The sequence below is a fragment of the Mesitornis unicolor genome, unplaced genomic scaffold (genome assembly GCF_000695765.1).
Source record: "Mesitornis unicolor isolate BGI_N332 unplaced genomic scaffold, ASM69576v1 scaffold5348, whole genome shotgun sequence".
NCBI classification, from domain to species: domain Eukaryota; kingdom Metazoa; phylum Chordata; class Aves; order Mesitornithiformes; family Mesitornithidae; genus Mesitornis; species Mesitornis unicolor.
The window spans coordinates 86,385-104,965 of NW_010202420.1; the positions used below are offsets into that span (position 1 = coordinate 86,385).

Here is an 18,581-nt window from a genome sequence, read left to right on the forward strand (position 1 = left end):
GCTATATAAAGAAATAGCCTTCTTCTTCAAAAATATATAGCACATTAATAAGAAATTATTAATTTATTGACAGAGCTGACTTTTATTGGCTAGGAGAAAAAACCAAAACCTGTTCTTGGAGCTAATCAAGACCCAGATTTTCCAAAATGTTACAGAGAACAACTCTCAGACAGCTATCTAAAGCATTCCTCAATCAATTGATTTAATAGAAACAATATCATTATAATAAAATATTGTTTAACAATATGTCTCATAGTTTGAAAGAAAATGTCTCTGAATTCATTTTATGACTGCCCATGGTTTGTCTTGGGCTTTTTTTCATCTCACAAGTGGAGACCATTCTCTTGTGATAAAGTTCTAGCCAATTGACATTATCTCTTAATTATTTTTGTAACATATTCATTGCAGAATTTGTTCAAGTGAGAAGATATTGTTTAATTTCCATGATGGATGTGCTCATTTCATGAGTATTAGATTAGTGGAGAGTATACAATCTGTATTAACATGCATATGTCATTAAAGAATACATTGTTTTCCAGCTGTCTTCAAACAAAAGCAAGCCTATGAGATACTGATTTGCTTTTGCAACATCTACTCACGTGGATAGTTCTAGTTAATATTAATGTAATGATTACATAATTTAAGCTACAGTTTTTGCATTTATTTTGGGGTTTTTTTTGCCTGATTTTTCTTTTGTGTTCATTCTATCAGAAAACACACACATAGATTGTTTTTTCTTGAGATTGCTTTCATAGTAAGATTAATTTTGATGCTAAATGTAGCTAAAAGCAAACCAAAAGGGCAATGCTTCTTGCCTAAAGAGGATGAACACTTTGGTGCTATAAGGAACAATCCTGCACCTTTAGAAAAACTGAAGGGAGGTCCTAATGATTGGTCTTTCATTCTCTAAATCCCTTAATGTCAATTAATTAATATAATAAACAAAAATACCAAATATTTACAGAGTGACAAAAGGGCACCACAGTCTTCTAGGATTTCATGCCAAATTACTAGTTCCTTTATTTTTCATTGTCCGAGCAGCCAGGAAGCCCCTGCATCCAGACCCATGGGCGATCCTGATTCAGCCTTTGTATGGCTCCCATGTGCATCCCCAAAGATTATGTTTTGTCATTCTTGCCTTCAGGCTTCTTTAGAATAACAATTCTGGAAGATACATGGGCTTCAGACAGACACAAAAATCTTAAATTGCTGGGGCTCAAATATGCTTCTAGCTCAAAGCTACAAGGCAGAAGTTATGAGGAAGGTAGGTCTTTCAGTAATCCTGGTGCCCCCAGATTTAGATTGGAATATGCTGAATTTCACTGCATTACCCTGCAAGAAACTCAGAGCCCAAAGGCACTCTGCAAAACCATGATGGACAGCAAGGTTCATCTCAAAATGCCAGCAGTACATGATTTTCATGATTCTTCAGTAACAGAAGGTGAGAAGAACTCCTGACTTCCACAGCATAGACATAACTTTAGTTACCTAAACAGGACTTAGTGCCTAAAATCAAAACTGTGACTATGAACTCAGCAGTCACTTAATCCTCATGGCACCTTTACCAAGTACCTCCTTTTTGACACAAAATTCTGGAAATCTGGGGTCCAAAGAAGAACAGTTTGATATTGTAGCTTCCATGAAAGTCACTTTTCTTTCTCTGCTATTCCACCTCTTCCACAGGAAGAGGTAAAAAGAAGTATAAGGAATCTCAGCCTGGGGGGAAGGTTTCCTGCTTCTTGGACAAATACAAAGTACATGCAAGCACCTACACCTCATGTTCTTCCCATGTTCCAGAGAAAAACAGTGATCCATATCCAGCTGAAGCAAAGAAGCGATGTGGGTTGCTACCCTCAGACAGGAGTCCTACCTGTCGGATCCAGAGGAGCAGCGGTTCTTGCCTGCAACTTTGGTTTGGGCAACAGGGCTTGAGCTGGGGATGCAATCCAGACACACCTCTGTGTCCGAGATTGCCTATTCACTGTTCTAGCCAACTCCCAGCACCTTAGGGTTACACATTTTGACACCCAGCCTATGCTTTTTTAACAGGGCAGGGTCCTGTTTTGGATGAGCATTTGCCAGGATAGACATAAAGCAGTTGCAATTCCTCAGTTATTTTTTTAATGACTAAATCTCCAGTATGTTTCCAGCTGCCTTGATGCTGGCTGATTTTAGGGGAACCTTTCAGCAGCTTTCAGGATAGGACTGCATTAAAAAGCCAGCTCATGCGTATGTAGCTAGTGGTAAATAAACAAGTATCTCTCTAATTAAAACATGTCTAGGAAAGTCTAAACTAATTTAATATCTAAATGACTGATGATAAAGGGGTAAGGGAAACCCAGAAATATTAGCCTTTTAAAAAGTTGTTTGGTGTAAGAATTATAAAATAAGTGGAGATAAGCACCAAGGCATCTAGCATGAGAAACCAAATGAAAAAAAATCTCTGAAGCAAAGTTTACGGATAGAGCTGCAAGTGAAACGATACAGCAGAAACGTGCTCAGCTTCCCCAACATGTTATTAACATCAGAGGAAAACACTACTGAAATGTTACAAACTAATTAGATTAGGCATATGAGGGAACCAATGGGAATAAATTATTATGCAAATAGAAGGTTTTCGCTACATAAAGCAAATGCTAGGAGCCGGTGTGGTAGTAAGCAAGGAGTGGAGTGGACGCTGGGCTGCCCAGGAGTCGACGCTCACACTGAGGGATCCCGGAGCTGCAGCATCGCGCTGGGGTGTAGATGGACCTGATCACAGAACATGGTATCTCTGCCACGGAAGGAGAGGGGGTAGGAAGGAAAAATGTACCTGGGACTTCCTACAAAGGGAAAAAGAGACCGATGCAGGACTGCTAAAGCAACAGTGCCATCTGCCGCGTACTCCTCTCTGGAAGCAAGAGGAAGCAACACTGAGTTGCCCCCGCTCCGCTGCAGCGATGGCAGCAAATCTGAGAGCCCCCATGGAGCACTGAATTGAGGAGGGCAGGAGCAAACCCAGCTTTTCCTCCTGACCAGCCTTTGTACCCAAATGTGTTCACAGGCCTCCTAAAAATACCTTTCTGGAGTGTGTTTGTTAAAGATGCTGCCTGTTAAAAAAAAAAAAAGCAGGGGGAGAGGGGTGTTCATTTTTCTTGGCATAGCAGGATCCCATGCTCAGACACTCGGTGAAGGATCAGTTCTGTATAAAGCTGTCCATCAGCGTGACACACATCGTCTATGTGTAAGCAACCAAACAGCAGCTGTCCAATCTCTCTTCTATGCTGTATTTCTGTCACCTTGTAAAAGAGCTTTCTGGTACTTGTGCAAATCTGGTGTCGGTTTCAATCCATATTTTTAGACACAGTCTTTTTCACTGTGTTCATTACATCTCTGAATGCCTTTATATGTTTTATTATCTGAAGCAACTATAACAGCTAATCAATATTATGAATTTTTATAATGCCTTTCATCAGTAGCTCTCAAAAATAATGTCTAAAGATTGAACCTGACAGAACTCATAACATACATATGTAGTCACTCCACAAAAAGATCTGGTGGATTTAAGTCTGTAATCCACACATCCATGTTTCTGCATCTAATATTTTTAGGTTTATTTATATTACTCAAACACCCTTATTTTTTTTAAAGAGTTCCCCCAAATCATATCCAGGACAGAGCAAGAATGGAGTTTTGATAAGATGATTTCCAGTCCTATGACCTCCATCTGGATGCTCAACTTACTTATTAAGGATGTTACTTAGGATGGATAGTCCAACATCATTAGCTGAGACAGCGTTATATTTAATAGGTCCCGTTAAAAAGATTCTCCATACTAGGACATCCCTCTTTGAATTAAAATGTTATTCTTGACATACTTGAGCATCTACTCATTTTCCTTGTTAGACTATTGCTCAGGCACCTATTCTTTTTGCATATGGGCTATAGAATCCCTGTGATTTGTCTGATGTGGATGTAAAATTTTGGTTTTCTGTTAATTTGCAGACTTCCAAGCTGTCCTCTAAGTCCTCTGCCACTGTGCCTAGACTCATTAATGAGGCATGGAGGCGAAGCTTTTGGAACAAGATGGTGTGGGATTCTAGGGCAACAGATGCTCTGTGGTAACTCAGAGATGCTTCATATTGCAGACCTGAGCTTTGCAATCAAGAGTCTAAATTTGAATTTCAGAAAAGGATAAAACTTGTGATGAAATGTTTTTCTATGAAGAGAAGTGAATTCCAAAACCTGAAATCAGCTCCTTGCATGGGTTGAAAATACGAATCCGAGTCTCTGCTGGTAATGAATGAACACACACTCCATCACTGAAATACCTGAGCCACTGCCTTAGCAGACATAGGTTGCTTCAAGGATGCGTTTCTTGTGACTTTCCTTCTGCCTCTTTTTTGGCTTCTTGGAAGTTTATATGCTTACGCTAGATTGGAACAGCTATAAGACCTGGAGGCTTCACATTAATTATTAACCTCAGTATCTGACTCCTGTATTTTAAGATCTACGGCTCTGAAAGAGGAGACATTGCTGGCAGTAGCTACCTTAGGAGGGTTTAAATTTATTATAAATCAAACTAATCTATACTGTCTCCTGCTCAGGAAATTGGATTCTGGGAGTTTGTAAGAGTCAACTCAGAGTTGACTGAGACTCCTAATTCACATAGATGAAGTATATTTGCATTGTGATAAGAAAAATCTGTTGATCTGATTCTCATTACAAATCAAATTTAGTCATTTTGGAATTCAATCTACCACATTTAAGTTAGTTAGTGGGACCTTCAAAAATGGAGAGTGGAGTCTTTGTTCTTTAAAAATAGATGCAACAAGATTATCTGTTAAAAATAAGAGATACTCATTTCGTGCATATTTAGCCAACAGACACTTATAATCAAAGAGTGATAACAAGTTCCCATTATTTGGTTATGGGCCTCTGCTGGCTGAGGTCCCACAGTGGCAATTTTTCAGTGAGTTCTTTGTACTCAAGGGCTTAATCAAAAACAAGACTCCACTCTGTATTTTCCTCCACAAAGTCAATGGACTAAACTCATCAAAGTCATAGGGTTAAATTTAGCTCAATGTGTCTTTGTTAAAATGTTTATAATGCAAATGGTGGCTATTCACAAAGGAAGTAACAGAGAGGCTGTAGATGGATTTGTTTCTTTGTCACCTCACTGAGCAGCTGAAGGTATCTCCAGAAAGAACTATAATATATGTCTTACTGTGAGTCTGAAAAAACCCCATCCTCCTATTGTATAAACTCTTGGCCACCCATTTCTGAGATGATGGACATCTTCAAACCATGATTATTAGCTGCAGTTAAAAATGTTATTAAAAGTTCATAGATGCAAGTCATTCTACCTAGTGCGATAAAAACTGAAGAAAAAAAAAGTGATGGACATCTGTTCTGAAATTCAGAGATTTAGCATTTCGTCTGCCTCACACCTGCTGAGCCAAAGTAGCTGAACTTCAGCGAGGCCTCCTCTTGAAATGGGGGCCATGGGAACTGCTTCAGGGAAGCGAGGAATTGCTGTAAGCCCTGCCAGTGATGACCAGGCCCAGTCTCAGGCGCCTTTGTCACAGCAAATGCCTGGGGGGATCCAGATTGCCTAGAAACAGCTTCCTGCTGCCAGCAGCCCTCTACTTGGGGTGAAGGCATCTGACACCGATGTTAAGTGAACGAAGCCTTTTGAAGCAACTGGGTCCTGGTGCCGCAGGCACACTCTGTGTTTGAAGCAGACAGTGGGGGAACTCAGATGAGGGCTGGGGGGGATGTATTGAGCTGTTGTTAGCAGTATCTCAATGCTCTGACTAAACCTGTGAGAGCCCTGCTCCAGCTGCTCCAGCTGCTGGTGTGTTTTGTCAGCAATGAGTTAAATCCTTAGTGCAGACAAGGCTGAAAAGGTGAACATTTCTTGATTTCCAGCTTTGCAAACACCTTTGACCATCATCTCGAAGTATGACAGCCTGAGAGCATATTAATGAGCAGCGACTTTCCAATGGGAACTGTTGTATCAGCATTTCTCTCCCTGTGTTGTTTCCTGCTGCTATCCTGAGTGGTGACACAGAGATACACGAGCAGCTCAAAGATGACTGTCGCAGCATAGGTATCTAAAACAGCCAGGAGGGCTTGGGACACAGACGCAAATATCCTCACCTTGGAATGACAGCTCTTCTTCATCTGGAGATGGTGTTGTGAATATAGCATTTGCTTTGATACAAACAAATAGAAGTGATAGCACAATGGACCGGCAATGCTGTTGTTATTCTGCAGCTATGGAAGCACAGAAACTGAAAGGCCAAGGGAATGATTACTTTGCAGTTACCCTTAATTCCTCTGCAGATACCAAAGTATAATGGGAAGCCAGAAATGGACCTCTACCATGCCCTATTTAACCTATGAGAATCTTTCACTAGAAGGAGGGGAGGATACACTGTGTCAGAAATTATATACAGTGCTAATGATATATTAGACAGGAGATAATAAGCCTTTCAGGGATTCCTAAATGTATTACTTGTTAATTTAGGAGATACCCTGGGCGCAACTTATGAGGTGGTACTAATTTAGAAGGTATCATGAGTAACTCTGCTTGCTGGAGGGCTGAAATGTAAATCCCATTGTTCAACAGGGAAAACGAAAATGCTCTTTCCATTAAGTCTGTGATCTGTCCTTCACTTGCCATGGGGAATAGCATAATTTAGAAAGCTGCCTTCTAGGATGTCGAACAATCATGCCTCATCAGTGAGATCTCTAGATTAAAAATGTGAACATTTTTACATTACTAGAGGGATTATTATATCTCGCTTAATATTTCATGTATTTGACATCAAACTACCAAGTAACGAGTATAACGTATTAAAATGCCCTTCCAGTCATATTATTTGCCTGCTTTTATGTAATAAGACTTTAACTGCATTTGTTCAGTGATACTGTACAGTGGTTTGATTTATGCTATTTAGTGCTGGGCTAAGAAGAGACTTTAAAACCGATTGTCATAGTCAGTTGAGATCTGTCTCTGAGTTTCTATGGATCCTGAAACATAAGGTTCACCTCGGAGGCAGAGGAGGCTTTGTATCCTTCCCTTAAATGCAGAACTGAGGCAGCACCACCTATCATGGAGCCGGCTGCACCATCAGGTGCCTGGCAGAAAGCAACAACATTATTTTCAGCTCTGATTGATTCCTTCCAGAACTAATGGATAAATTACACTATTATGCTGTGATCATATTTTATACTGTAATGCCATGTATACACTGGGTCCAGGCCTCTTCACTTCTGCATGCCTGCAGTTCCCACTGAACTCAATGGGAGGTGAGGCTTGCAGGAGGAGTTCCCTTAGTCTTGCTTTGCTTTGCTGAGGTGAGTACCGCATGCAAGGACAGCCACAAAATTGCCTGACAGTCACGGCAGGGCAGTGCTGAGCTTCACACCACACATGCGCATCAGCTACTTCAGTCCAAACCAGGCAAGCAAATTTGTGCTTCTCTACTGGATCTTGCTGCCTTCCCTTTCTTTATCCTACCTTTTTTCCCCCTGTCTTGAAGTTAAAGTGAGTACCTTCCTGTGAACAGTGAACGGTGACCTCTCTCTGTGACTGTGACTACAAGTCAATGCTCCAGCCTCAGACTGTAGCTTCCCTTTTAAAGGACTGACACCAAAGACTGGAAGTGTGTCACACACAGGTGAAAGAGAGTGAGGTGGGCAAATTTTTACAGCAGAAATGTAGAGCTAGACATAAATATCACCATCTATAGCACATACCAAAATCTGGGGGTAGACAAGAGAATCTATTCCTGCTTTTAAATGTTTCTAAAACATTCTGTAGCAATACGACAACCAGACGAACTGAAATTCCTCACTTCCAAAATACAGGTAACAGAGGCAGTGAATTAATGTAGACCTTCACAGGTAACAGGAGGGAACCTCTTGAAAATAAGTCAAGTGAGGATGGGACTTCTTGTTTGCTCACAATTGTGCCTTTCCTATGTCTTTAATGTTTGCAGTAGCCCTTCAGTAGCTGGCTAACATAAATGTCTGTCTAGAATCATATTGAAGACTGAGGATTTATGAGTCACAGGGGCACAGAAAAATGCCACTAAGTGCAAAGTATATTCTGCTCTTCAGGCTAGTTACTGCTTCCTGAGGCTTGTTTGCCATTTTTTACTTATTCTACTTGTTGGCTTTCTTTTTTATCTTTTTTTTTCCTTCTTTGTTTCTTTTCTTTCTTTTATTTGTTGTTATCCCCCTGTGCGGTTGATGGAGACAGGCCTCTACTAATGATTAACTTGTTTTAGAGGGCAAATTCAGAAAAAGAGAGTTGAACTGGCATCAGTCAAGCAGTCAACTTTAATTAAAAATGTTGAAACTCATTAATAAGAAACAAAGAGGCAAACAAAAAATGGAAGGAAAGTGAGTAACAATAGAAAAGAGACAACATAATAAAACAAGGAGGAAGGACAAATGAAAAGAAAAAGGCAACAGAATTAATGGGCAAATGCAGATAGCTAGTATAGAAGAAAACTGTACATGAGCTGTCCTGGCTTCTCACTAGTGACTGGATGTCTAGCACTAGCCTGTAAATGCTTCCCTCCCCCGCCTTACATTTATTATTTAACTGATATTTTAAAATATACTGTTGCTAATATGAACTGTGGCAAGGTAAACATGGGGCATTTCTGTTGTGTATTTGTTGTTAAATATGCAGACAAGCCTAGATCTTGCTCAGAATAACCAACTGCTGGTTTGGGGAGCACAAGAAAAAGGAGGACTTATGTACAAAACCCAGTTTGATGACTTATCACCCTGGCAACACTGGCAAGGGAAAAAGTGATGCTTATCTTTATCCGAATCTAGACTACGCTAAATTGATGTAAATGTGAAAATGACTTACTGAGAACTATTAGCTTCACGGATAAGTCTTGAAATGTCACTGCTCTGCAACATATTAGCCTAGCTAAAGAACATTAAACAGTACCTCTAATGGACTCCTGATAGCCCAGAATGCTGAGTCCCTGCTGAATTTCCACGTCCCTCCCTAAGGCTCGTCCTTATGAGGATTTGGACATCCTGGACGAATTTCCTCACCCATGCACTCTAATAGCTGCATCCCAGTCCAAAGGAAGATGAAACATCCTAACTGCTGTAAATTTGTAACTATGAGTAGAATAAGAAATAAATAAAACCTATCCCTGATACGGGCTTCACAGAACTCAAAACCTACCAAGTCTTAACTAAAAGCATTTATTTGCTTTCTCTGCTACAAGCCCTGGGGGATCACTTAGGCCAGAGTAACCTCTGGTGCTCCAAGCACAGCCAGGAAATGTAGTACCTGAAGTTTGTGAGACACTGGCTTTATGTTTTCACACACTGTAAGAGAAGGCTATTAAAAGACTCATAGTAAGACTGCTATGCTAACTTATCCAAATAAATTGTGGAGATTGAAGGGAAGGGGAAAAATATATACATCAGCTTTTAATAAACAACCAACTACTAAAGATCTTCTGAACTTCCAGAAATTTTGAGCCAGCTGTGTTTCACTCCTAGTCTCTAGGAGTAGCCCAGACAATTGGGTGTAAAATTTCTCTAAACTTTTCTATTTGATCCTCCGATAACCATCTGGGCCAAATAGAACTCCAAAAGTATTCAGTTTGCTATCAGATCTATAAATTTTCTTAGACAGATCAGCTGTGTAGAATTTAACTTGTTTTTTGATGAGCTAAAGTATGCATTTCAAATAGAGCACTGCAAGAGCTACTAAACTTTTAGCGACTATCAGAAAATAAATGTATCTGCTTGCATCATTATTGGTCAATAAAAACCCCACAAATTGGAATTCTTCAATATTTTAAATCCCCACACTGCTTAATAAAAGGTCCCAATGAACTCTGTGATATTTGGCACTAAAAAGCACCTAGAAAAACTAATGTAAAAGAAATACAAAAGCAACATAGTTTACCACCATGCGTTTCAAGTCCTGCTTTGATGCTAAAGTACCAGCATTTTATTTGCAGTGGAATATGCTATTTTTCAGTCAGCTCACACATATTCCTCAGGCACTACGTTGCAAATCATTGTAAAAACCTGCCAAATACCTCCAAACATATGCACCACTGATGGACATACACACACATGCTCAGAGGGATCTTTTTTTCTCATTAATTGAATTCAAGGTCAGTATCCCTGTAGCTTCCTTCGTATGTGGACAGAACACACAAACACCACATCACAATGTATACTTTACAGACTTATTTTCCAACTGGAAAGAGAAGGTAAGTGTGTTGAAAGATACAGAGGACACTTGTGCACAGAAATGCCTATGGAAAGGCATTATCTTCACCAAGTCACACTTAATTGAATGAATTTCCCATAGTGCAGCTATTATTTTTCTGGATTCTTCAGCTCTCCCATCAATGCCATTCACAGGGGACTATATTAGTCTATGCCAGTGAGACTTAATCTGCTTACAGAGGCAAACAATTTAGAAACCACTAATACCCTCTGTTGTCCCCTATAGGGAAAATATGTATACATGCACAGACCAATAGAAAACCCCTTATGTACATACACACACTTCCATTACATTTTTTAAAACAAAAAGGACAAAGAACAATTAAGAGAAGTATAATGAAAATATCTTTGTTTTCTAGATGGAAGGAATTTTTTTCTCTAACAGTTTGCTGTTACTCACTTGGTAATTTCTCTTAGCTGATTCTGGAGTCCTGTTTCTAAAAGCCACAGATGCTTTTTTTAAAATGTGTCCTGCCTCCCCCTGTTTTGACGTGGAGCATTTTAATAGCCAGGGAGAAAGGGTTTTCTGCCATTGAAAACATTTGGCTCAGGGCACTGTAGTTGTGTTGAAGTTTCTTTGACACACCTTCCAACCCTTCTCAGCAAGCCTGAATGTTATGTTATATTAAGAGATAGCGCTCCTTACAGGCTGCAGAGGCAAGGGCATGCAAAGGAAAGTATTTGTATCGTCTAGCTTCACTGACCTTTCTTCAGATGCCTAAATTAGGCTGCAGATGTCCTGAGGCTCTCTCTGGCCAGTGGTGAGAGAGACTTTGGGACAACATGGGGCACTTCATCAGTGCTCCTTCCCAGGAGCCTCCATCTCTCCCTACCAACCATGGAAATAGTATCTGGAGACTAACTACTGTCTGAAACATCTAAGAAAGACACATAAAGCTGGTGTGGTCACGACGACACCTGTTTTGGGTAGGTTACCTGTCTTGTGACTGGAGGTTGTGGAGTCTGCCAGCCTGCCCTGTCCAGCTCTTCTTGTGTGGTGGGTGAGAGATGGGACTCTCAGTACATTTTCACACCCACCCACATGCGGCAACATTGGCTTTGCAGGAGGGGAGAGGCAATTTGTTGCCGCATGTGAATATGCCCGTGATGCAAAGGCTGGAGATCAGGACAAAATGAAGTAACATGTATTTCCCTCAAAGAGTTGTATCAAAAAATAAATGAGAAAAGTTGTTTTTTTTTTTGAAAGGTCTGGGGAGCGGAAATTAAAACCAGGCTATCCATCAATGAATTTACGGTATCTGACACTTCTCTGAGCCCTAGGAAAACATAAAGCTCTGCCCTTTGGTCTTCTTTTCAGTCTGCCTGGGTAAGCTCACTTTATGAGGCAGCATAATTTGCAGTGACCTTTTCTGGAGCTGTTGCTACACTTCCTGCTCCACTGGAAACCACCTTTTTAGCCATGCATAACGTGACTCCACATACTTAGGAGTATAAATTTCAGGCTTTGTCACCAAACCCTGCAAAGTTATCCAGCGTGGCAGGCATTGCTGAAGAGTGGTTTGTGAAGGCTGATTCACCCTGTTGCACCACAGATAAATGCACGGAATCAATGCAGGGGCAGGAATGAAAGAAGAATTTAAAACTAATAATGTCAGCACTCTGTTTTTCTCTGAATTGCTGGGAGGGAGGAAAAAAACTTTCTTATGTATTTCCACTTTTAAAAAGTCATTATATGAATTTGGTTTCCTCTTGGGATATTTGGGGTGTTCAGATAACCTAATACATTTCCAAGGAGAGCTGTTTCAGTGTCTCTTTTTTCATCTTTTATAATTATTATTCTGCCTCTTACTTGTATGGAGGATTATAGAATTTTATAAAAGGATTTTCAGACTTACTCCACATGTGAGTATTAAAGTGTTTCTCTGCCCCAATATGTCTAAAGTCTCATGCCAATTTAAACATCTACTGAGTTTTTAAATCTTCTTTTTACCATATATAAAATGGTAAATGTATATATTCTCATATAAATGCAGGCCCTTCTACAGTCAGTGGAAGTTTTGCTTTGGCTGTAACTGTTTCAGGATTTCACATGTGTGGACTGCAGAAGCACATGTGACATGCATATTTTCTTAATATTTAGTATTTAATTTTATTAGTATTTTAGAAGCTATATATTGTTATTTTTATAGAATTATTTTCATATATATTAATTATACTTAATAGAACTCTGCAAGGCAGTCTGAAATACTCATTAAATCTTGGAAATTGGTCTTTGTAGGTTCTTGCTGACTTGTGCACTTAACAGGCTGGTGATCTTAGCGAGATTACACGCCTCTGGGTGCCTCATGGGGCTCCTGGAACATTGCAATGGATTTTGGGAAGTCACCACTCACAAGCAGTGTGAGGAAGTTCACCCATGTGACGAGTTTGGCCAGTAGCCCCAGAGCAGTAAGTACACCACCTTTGAGCTTTAACTTCCAGTGAGGTGTTACTTCGGATTAAGCTGTTTTCCTTTCAGGCAAAGGTTGAAGTCAGTAACTTTGGATAGGCCAAGAGCCTGAAACCTTCCAGTTTTCAAAGGTTTTGCTTGTTGACTGGACTTTAAACCTTTCACAGAATGCAGCTCTCTTTTCCATTTAAACTAAAAATAGCTGGAAGCTGTTCACCTCACCAAATATACCTCCAGTCTATTTGGGAAGCAAAGTATATAGCCCTGTTACATATTACATTTATCCCCACCATTTGACATCTCCTTACATTCTTCCTACTTTGTTCTTGTGCTTTGCGCTTTGTTTTGTCCACACTAAGGTGTTTGAGAGCTTCTTTGAGCAGTAGCCATAGAAAAATCACCCTGCCAAAAGAGTATCCTTTTCCATGAGTGGATCCCACTTTTTCCATTCTTTTGAAGAACACTGTCACCAATAACAACAAAAATAATAGATGCGTCAAAAGTTATGCTGCCGTGAAGCTTAGGGTAGGAAAACTTCAGTGAGCATGAGAAACAAATGTAACATTCCAGAAGTAGTTGTCTGAAAGGTTGTAAGTCCAAATTATATCATTTAATATATACATAAAAATGGCACTCTTGTCATACATTATGAGCTATGACTACAGTAACTGCAGCGTTTCAGCTCCTTTTTCCCTGTCGTCTGTACAGCCAATATCAGATGACAACACTGAGGTCCACCAATTCTTTGTTAATGACCTGCTCAAAACCAGGGCCAGAGCATGACATCATGCTTTCTATCTCCCTCTTGCACCTCTTGCTTACTTCCTCTGTCTTGCACCCTCTCAGATGCAAATACACATACTTTTATTTGCCTCTCATGCGTATTTCTATACATTAACAGTGATATACAGTCTTTTTACAGGAAGATTTTTAGAACACTACCTTTAGTCATGTGAGATAATTTTCTGTATCTTCTTTCTCAAGCTATTTATAAGGGTCTTAGTTCAGAAATGAGAAAAAGACTAAAGCAGTTCAGGAGAAATTATCTTCTTAATGGTGAAATCTGAATTATACATTAAAGTACCATTTATTCAATGAATTTTATTATTCTGCTTAAAAAGGCAGCAACTTTTATGTGTTTCGTATGCTTACAAAGGTTTATTAGCTTGAGTAAAAGGTTATTATTATTCAATTGAATAATTGAATTCTAAATTATTAGTATTGCACTTCATATTATAACTGTTTTTCCAGATGCATTTGATTATGTCAAATTTGCCTTTTAATTCCTTGCTAGAGACCATTTTCTTGAATCGTGCGCTGTTTCTCACCCTCTGTAGTGATATCCTAATGAACACACACAGTCCAGTCTCACATCTTCCAAGTACAGTACTGTGAATACCTCTTCTAGTCAGATCACATCGGAGGCTATCTGGTGTCATATAATCCTGGATACCGATATGTGGAAAATCTTTTCAGGTGATTAATGCCATAGGCATCTAATTTTCCTGCAAAGCACTATTGCAGCACTGCAATGTTTACATGAATACCAGACTTAGGGATATGAAATGGACATTTAGAAAAGTTAATAATTTGTGTCTAATCCCCTCCAAGAATTATCTGTTGGTATTTCTATAAATAATTGCAGCTTTATTTCTTGTCTGTAATTGAATCACATATTAATTTATTAGATGTATTGTTCATTTAAGAACTTGGAACTTTGCTATAAATCTCATTGCATGGGTGAAATAAATACATGTAAATCTACACATAAAATATCTTGCATTTGAAACATATATTAAGGAAAAAAGTAACAAAATAACTGTGCTTTGGTGCTCGTTTACGTGCTTGCTTTGGGTTTTTTTTTGCTTAATGCTTGAGCAAATGTGCCCTTCAAAAAGCTCTCTCATTTGCTAGAAAGATAAGATTTGTCCTTGACTGCACACTTGGAAACAGTGATTCCTGGATATGACACCAAAATTTCCAATTAACAAACAATACACAAATCAATCCAACATAATAAAATATCAGGTTAGGCAGTCCTGGAGCATAATATTCTGTGAGGACCGATTCTTCATTGCTACGTTCAGTACCAAAGGTACTGTGTTTGCTTGCACGGACCTATGAATTACAGAATTGTCTGCTGTTATCAGCCTGCTTCTACCTCTGCTGCAGAGTTTTTCCCTCAGCCAGGGGCTGTCCATTAACTGCACTAGAAGCAGGATCAGCCTTTCACAGCCTTCCGTAATTTCAAGCAAATTATGTTTTAGAAAGCAATCATTGATTCTTGAGATTTGACATAGGATAGGAAGCACTTTAAAAGTGGCTTTGAATACTCTTAATTAGCTCAAGAATTACGGGCTCATTCCTCTTTCATGCTGCCATTACAAGCGTTTATATCAACTGATTTCAACAGAGTTGCTTCTGTTTTACACTGGTAAAGGGAACAAAAAAAAAGACTGGTTGCATAAATTGTTAACAGCTCTTTCATACTGCCTCTTTATTACCAGATAAAACTTTGATAAAGGACATTCACAGAAGATCAATATGAGAAACCACCGAAGACTTGACTTTTATGCTACTGCCTGACACTGAAAATCACAGAAATAAGTATTTGTTTTTGAAGCTCTTAATTAAGCCGATGGTTGGTTTGATGCTGCTTTTCCTGAGAGAAATATTTCACCTTTAGGAGATGTACTGCCTCCCAAGTAAAGGTACTCCACAGCTCTGATTGTAGGAATGCAGGAAAGGGAATGGAGTGCAGTTGTTCATCAAGTAACGAGCAACTTCATCTGACAGGCTTTGTTAGAGGGAATAAGGACCTGTGTTCATTTCTCTGCTTCATGTAGATGCTGCTCCTGGCTGATGTGATGCACCGCTGTCGGCATCCTAGGAGGCTCTGCAGGAAAGGCTGCAAGTCTCAGGAGAGGAGTTACGGGCTTTGGAGAAGTCTGGGGTCTTCTTCCAAAGAACTGGAAAATTGCTTCATGGACAACGATCTTCACCTGTAATTTATAGGGACTAGCTCACAGCTGTGGGGTAAACAACAAATGGTATTGAACTGGCCATGAATATACTGTCTGTGGGCTAATATAGCTCAGGATATACTCACTGCTGAAGGTAAATTACACATTTTCCTGGAGATTCACTTAGGTAGAAGTGTTTGTTTATGTAGTGGTTTATCTGTGTATGAAAAAGTGAGCAGGAGTTAAAGTGCAACTGCAAACACATATATAGTAAATCCAATTTATATTAATATTCCTCCAACCTAATAGCCGCAAATACACATTTCTGCACTTCTAGCAGTCTGCCTTAATTTGTTTCTGTCAAGCAAAAAGCAAACATTTTATCACAGGTCTGTGTTTTGTTGGGTTTTTTTTCCCCTAAAAAACCCCCAAACACACCAACACTGAAGTTTACAGAGGTGAATAATTTTAGAAAGTTTGTTCTTCACACACTTAATCAAGATCATCATACTTTACTTGCTTTCCGCCAACCGTTACTAAAGCCATCCACAGTCTTCAAAATCTGAGCCTTATGAAGTGGAAATGCTTGTGCAGTGAAGCGCTCTGGTACGACCAAGTCTTGATGACAGGCTTAATCCCAAGCTCAGCGGAAACTCAGTTGTGCTCCTTTTTCTCCCTGAGGTAGTTGAAGAGGACATCAAGCCCCCCCTCCACGACCTCGGGCAGGGGCCGGGACAAGGGGTTGTGGGCGATGTGGAGGCCCTTGTCCATTGGGTTCCACGCGATGCGTGGCAGCCGGTGCAGCAGGTAGAGGTCCTCCGGCAGAGTCTGTATGGCGTTGTAATCAACGTTTAGTAACTCCAGAGTGGTGATGAAGCAGAGAGACCGTGGCAGGCTGCGTATGTTGTTATTCTCTACGATAAAGATTTGCAGATTGACCAGATACTGGACACTCTCCGCGATGTTTTCAAGCCTGTTGGTCCCTAGGTGCAAGAAGTCTAAGCTCCTCAGTGTGAAAATGCAGACAGGAATGTGCACAAAGCGGTTGTTACTGAGGTTCAGTTTCTTCAAACTCGTCAGGTCAGTGAAGCTCAAAGGCAATTGTGAGATGCAGTTATGAGAGAGACTCAAAACCTCCAGCTTCCTGCACAAGCTGAGCTCTGCTGGCACTTCTTTCAGGCAATTCATATTGACAAACAAAACCTTCAGGTTCCTCAGCAGCCCAATCTCTTTAGGCAGATACTTGAGGCAGTTGCCTCCCAAGTTCAGCACTACCAGCCTGTCCAGTTTCCCCAGTGAAGGAGGAATCACCACCAGCTGGTTGCGTGAAAGGTTCAGTTTCTGCACCTCGGGCAGTCCCCACAAAAAGTCAGGCGTGCTGGTCATCCCCTTCATTATGAGGCTCAAGCTGACATAACGCAATCCCCTTTTCAGCAGCGTCTTGGGCTCCTTCCCTGAGAGAAGAGCATCTTCCCACGCAGGCAACTTTGAGCTTTTCCTCAGAAAAACCATCCTGCTTCGCCCCTCGTTTTTTGAGTGCTCAGTTCCCATAACACTGCGTAGCCCTCCTGAGAGAAGTGAGGTTTTCTTCCCTTGCAAGTCCTCCACCAACATGCAAATGCCAACAGAAGATCACAGCTTGCAGGAGGCGGGAAAGTCAAAGCAAGGAGATAAGGAGGAGCCTGCGAAGTGCATCTCAGTCCACCAGAGCAGGTTCCATAGCTGCTGAGGGAAAGTTTCACTTTGGGGGGCTTATGTTGGTCTTGGTGCACAGACTGTAATGAAATACTTGCTCCTGAGTTGTGAGCAAACCTGTTCAATTCAAACTGAATGCCACAAGGCAGCTGTCACTGTCATTTGGCCTGGGCTTTATTGGACAGATATGTATCTTCACTGGAAAAAGGTCACAAGGATGCTGTATATAACTTCACCATGTCAGCTTTCTTGGCTATCTGGTACATACCATGGCTGTAGGACAATTAACAAGAGTGACTTCAAAAAATAAGCAAGCAAGCTACAGATGAAAACAAGCAAACAAAGAAGCTGTCTTTTCAATTCGGATTTAAAGACCATTTTCAAAATAATTTTTTTTTATGTTCCTGATTTCACTGAAATATTTACTAATCCACCAGAAAACTTTGCATGTTGCAAAAGTGCTGGTAAAGACTTTTCATGTGAGTCCTTATTTTCTGTTTAGTTAAAAAAAATAATTAAAAAACCTTAATGCTTGTGAAAAATATTAGCTTTTATATCCCTTTTGTGGTGAGGAGAGGTCTCTTTCTTTTCAGAAAGGGTACCACCTTCACTGCAGCAGTGACATTTTCCAGCGCTATCTGTGCCCACTCTCTTGATTGCTTGCTACCCACGTTGCCAAATGTGAGCAGTCATACTTCACAGTTCTGCCCAAATTACTGTCCTAAATGTCCTGTGCTGCTTTCACATCTGTTGGCAAGACTGATTCTTTTGCTGCAGAAAATGCAACCACTTGAAGTCCCATTCCCCATGAACTTTCCTGTTTTTCTGGGCTATTCTGGGGTACAGGAGGACTAGCAGTCAAATAGCTCGAGCTATAAATGACATTTAACTCTGGAATAGAGGGACTGATGGGAGAGGAAGGAAGCAGTGTAATAATAATACCCGACAACAGCTGAAGGTAGCTCTGCTGATGAAAGTGTGTTGCTACAGTATATTCAGTAAGTTTAAACTCAAAGGGACCCTACAAAGGATACACAAAAATTTCAGGCACCATTTAAACCAGGTGAAAACTGCAGCAAAAAGTAAAAGAATTTCAGGGCTTTTCCTCCCCAGTCTATCTGTGGTGATGAAGATGCTCTGCTGACGCCTGAGAGTACCCTCCTCACCACCTCATTTCAGAGACTCAACAGCTCAGATGCTAAAGGACTGCACACAAAGCTGCAGCTGGGAGTCGGGGCACT

General features: G+C 40.3%; 1 protein-coding gene across 1 annotated transcript; it reads right to left on the reverse strand.

The window, feature by feature from the left end:
* Positions 1 to 16,299: 16,299 nt before the first annotated feature.
* Positions 16,300 to 17,340, reverse strand: LRRC30 (leucine rich repeat containing 30). The gene is given in 1 exon segment (XM_010190383.1): positions 16,300 to 17,340. A coding segment is annotated over 1 exon segment (1,041 nt).
* Between the last annotated feature and the right edge of the window lie 1,241 nt (positions 17,341 to 18,581).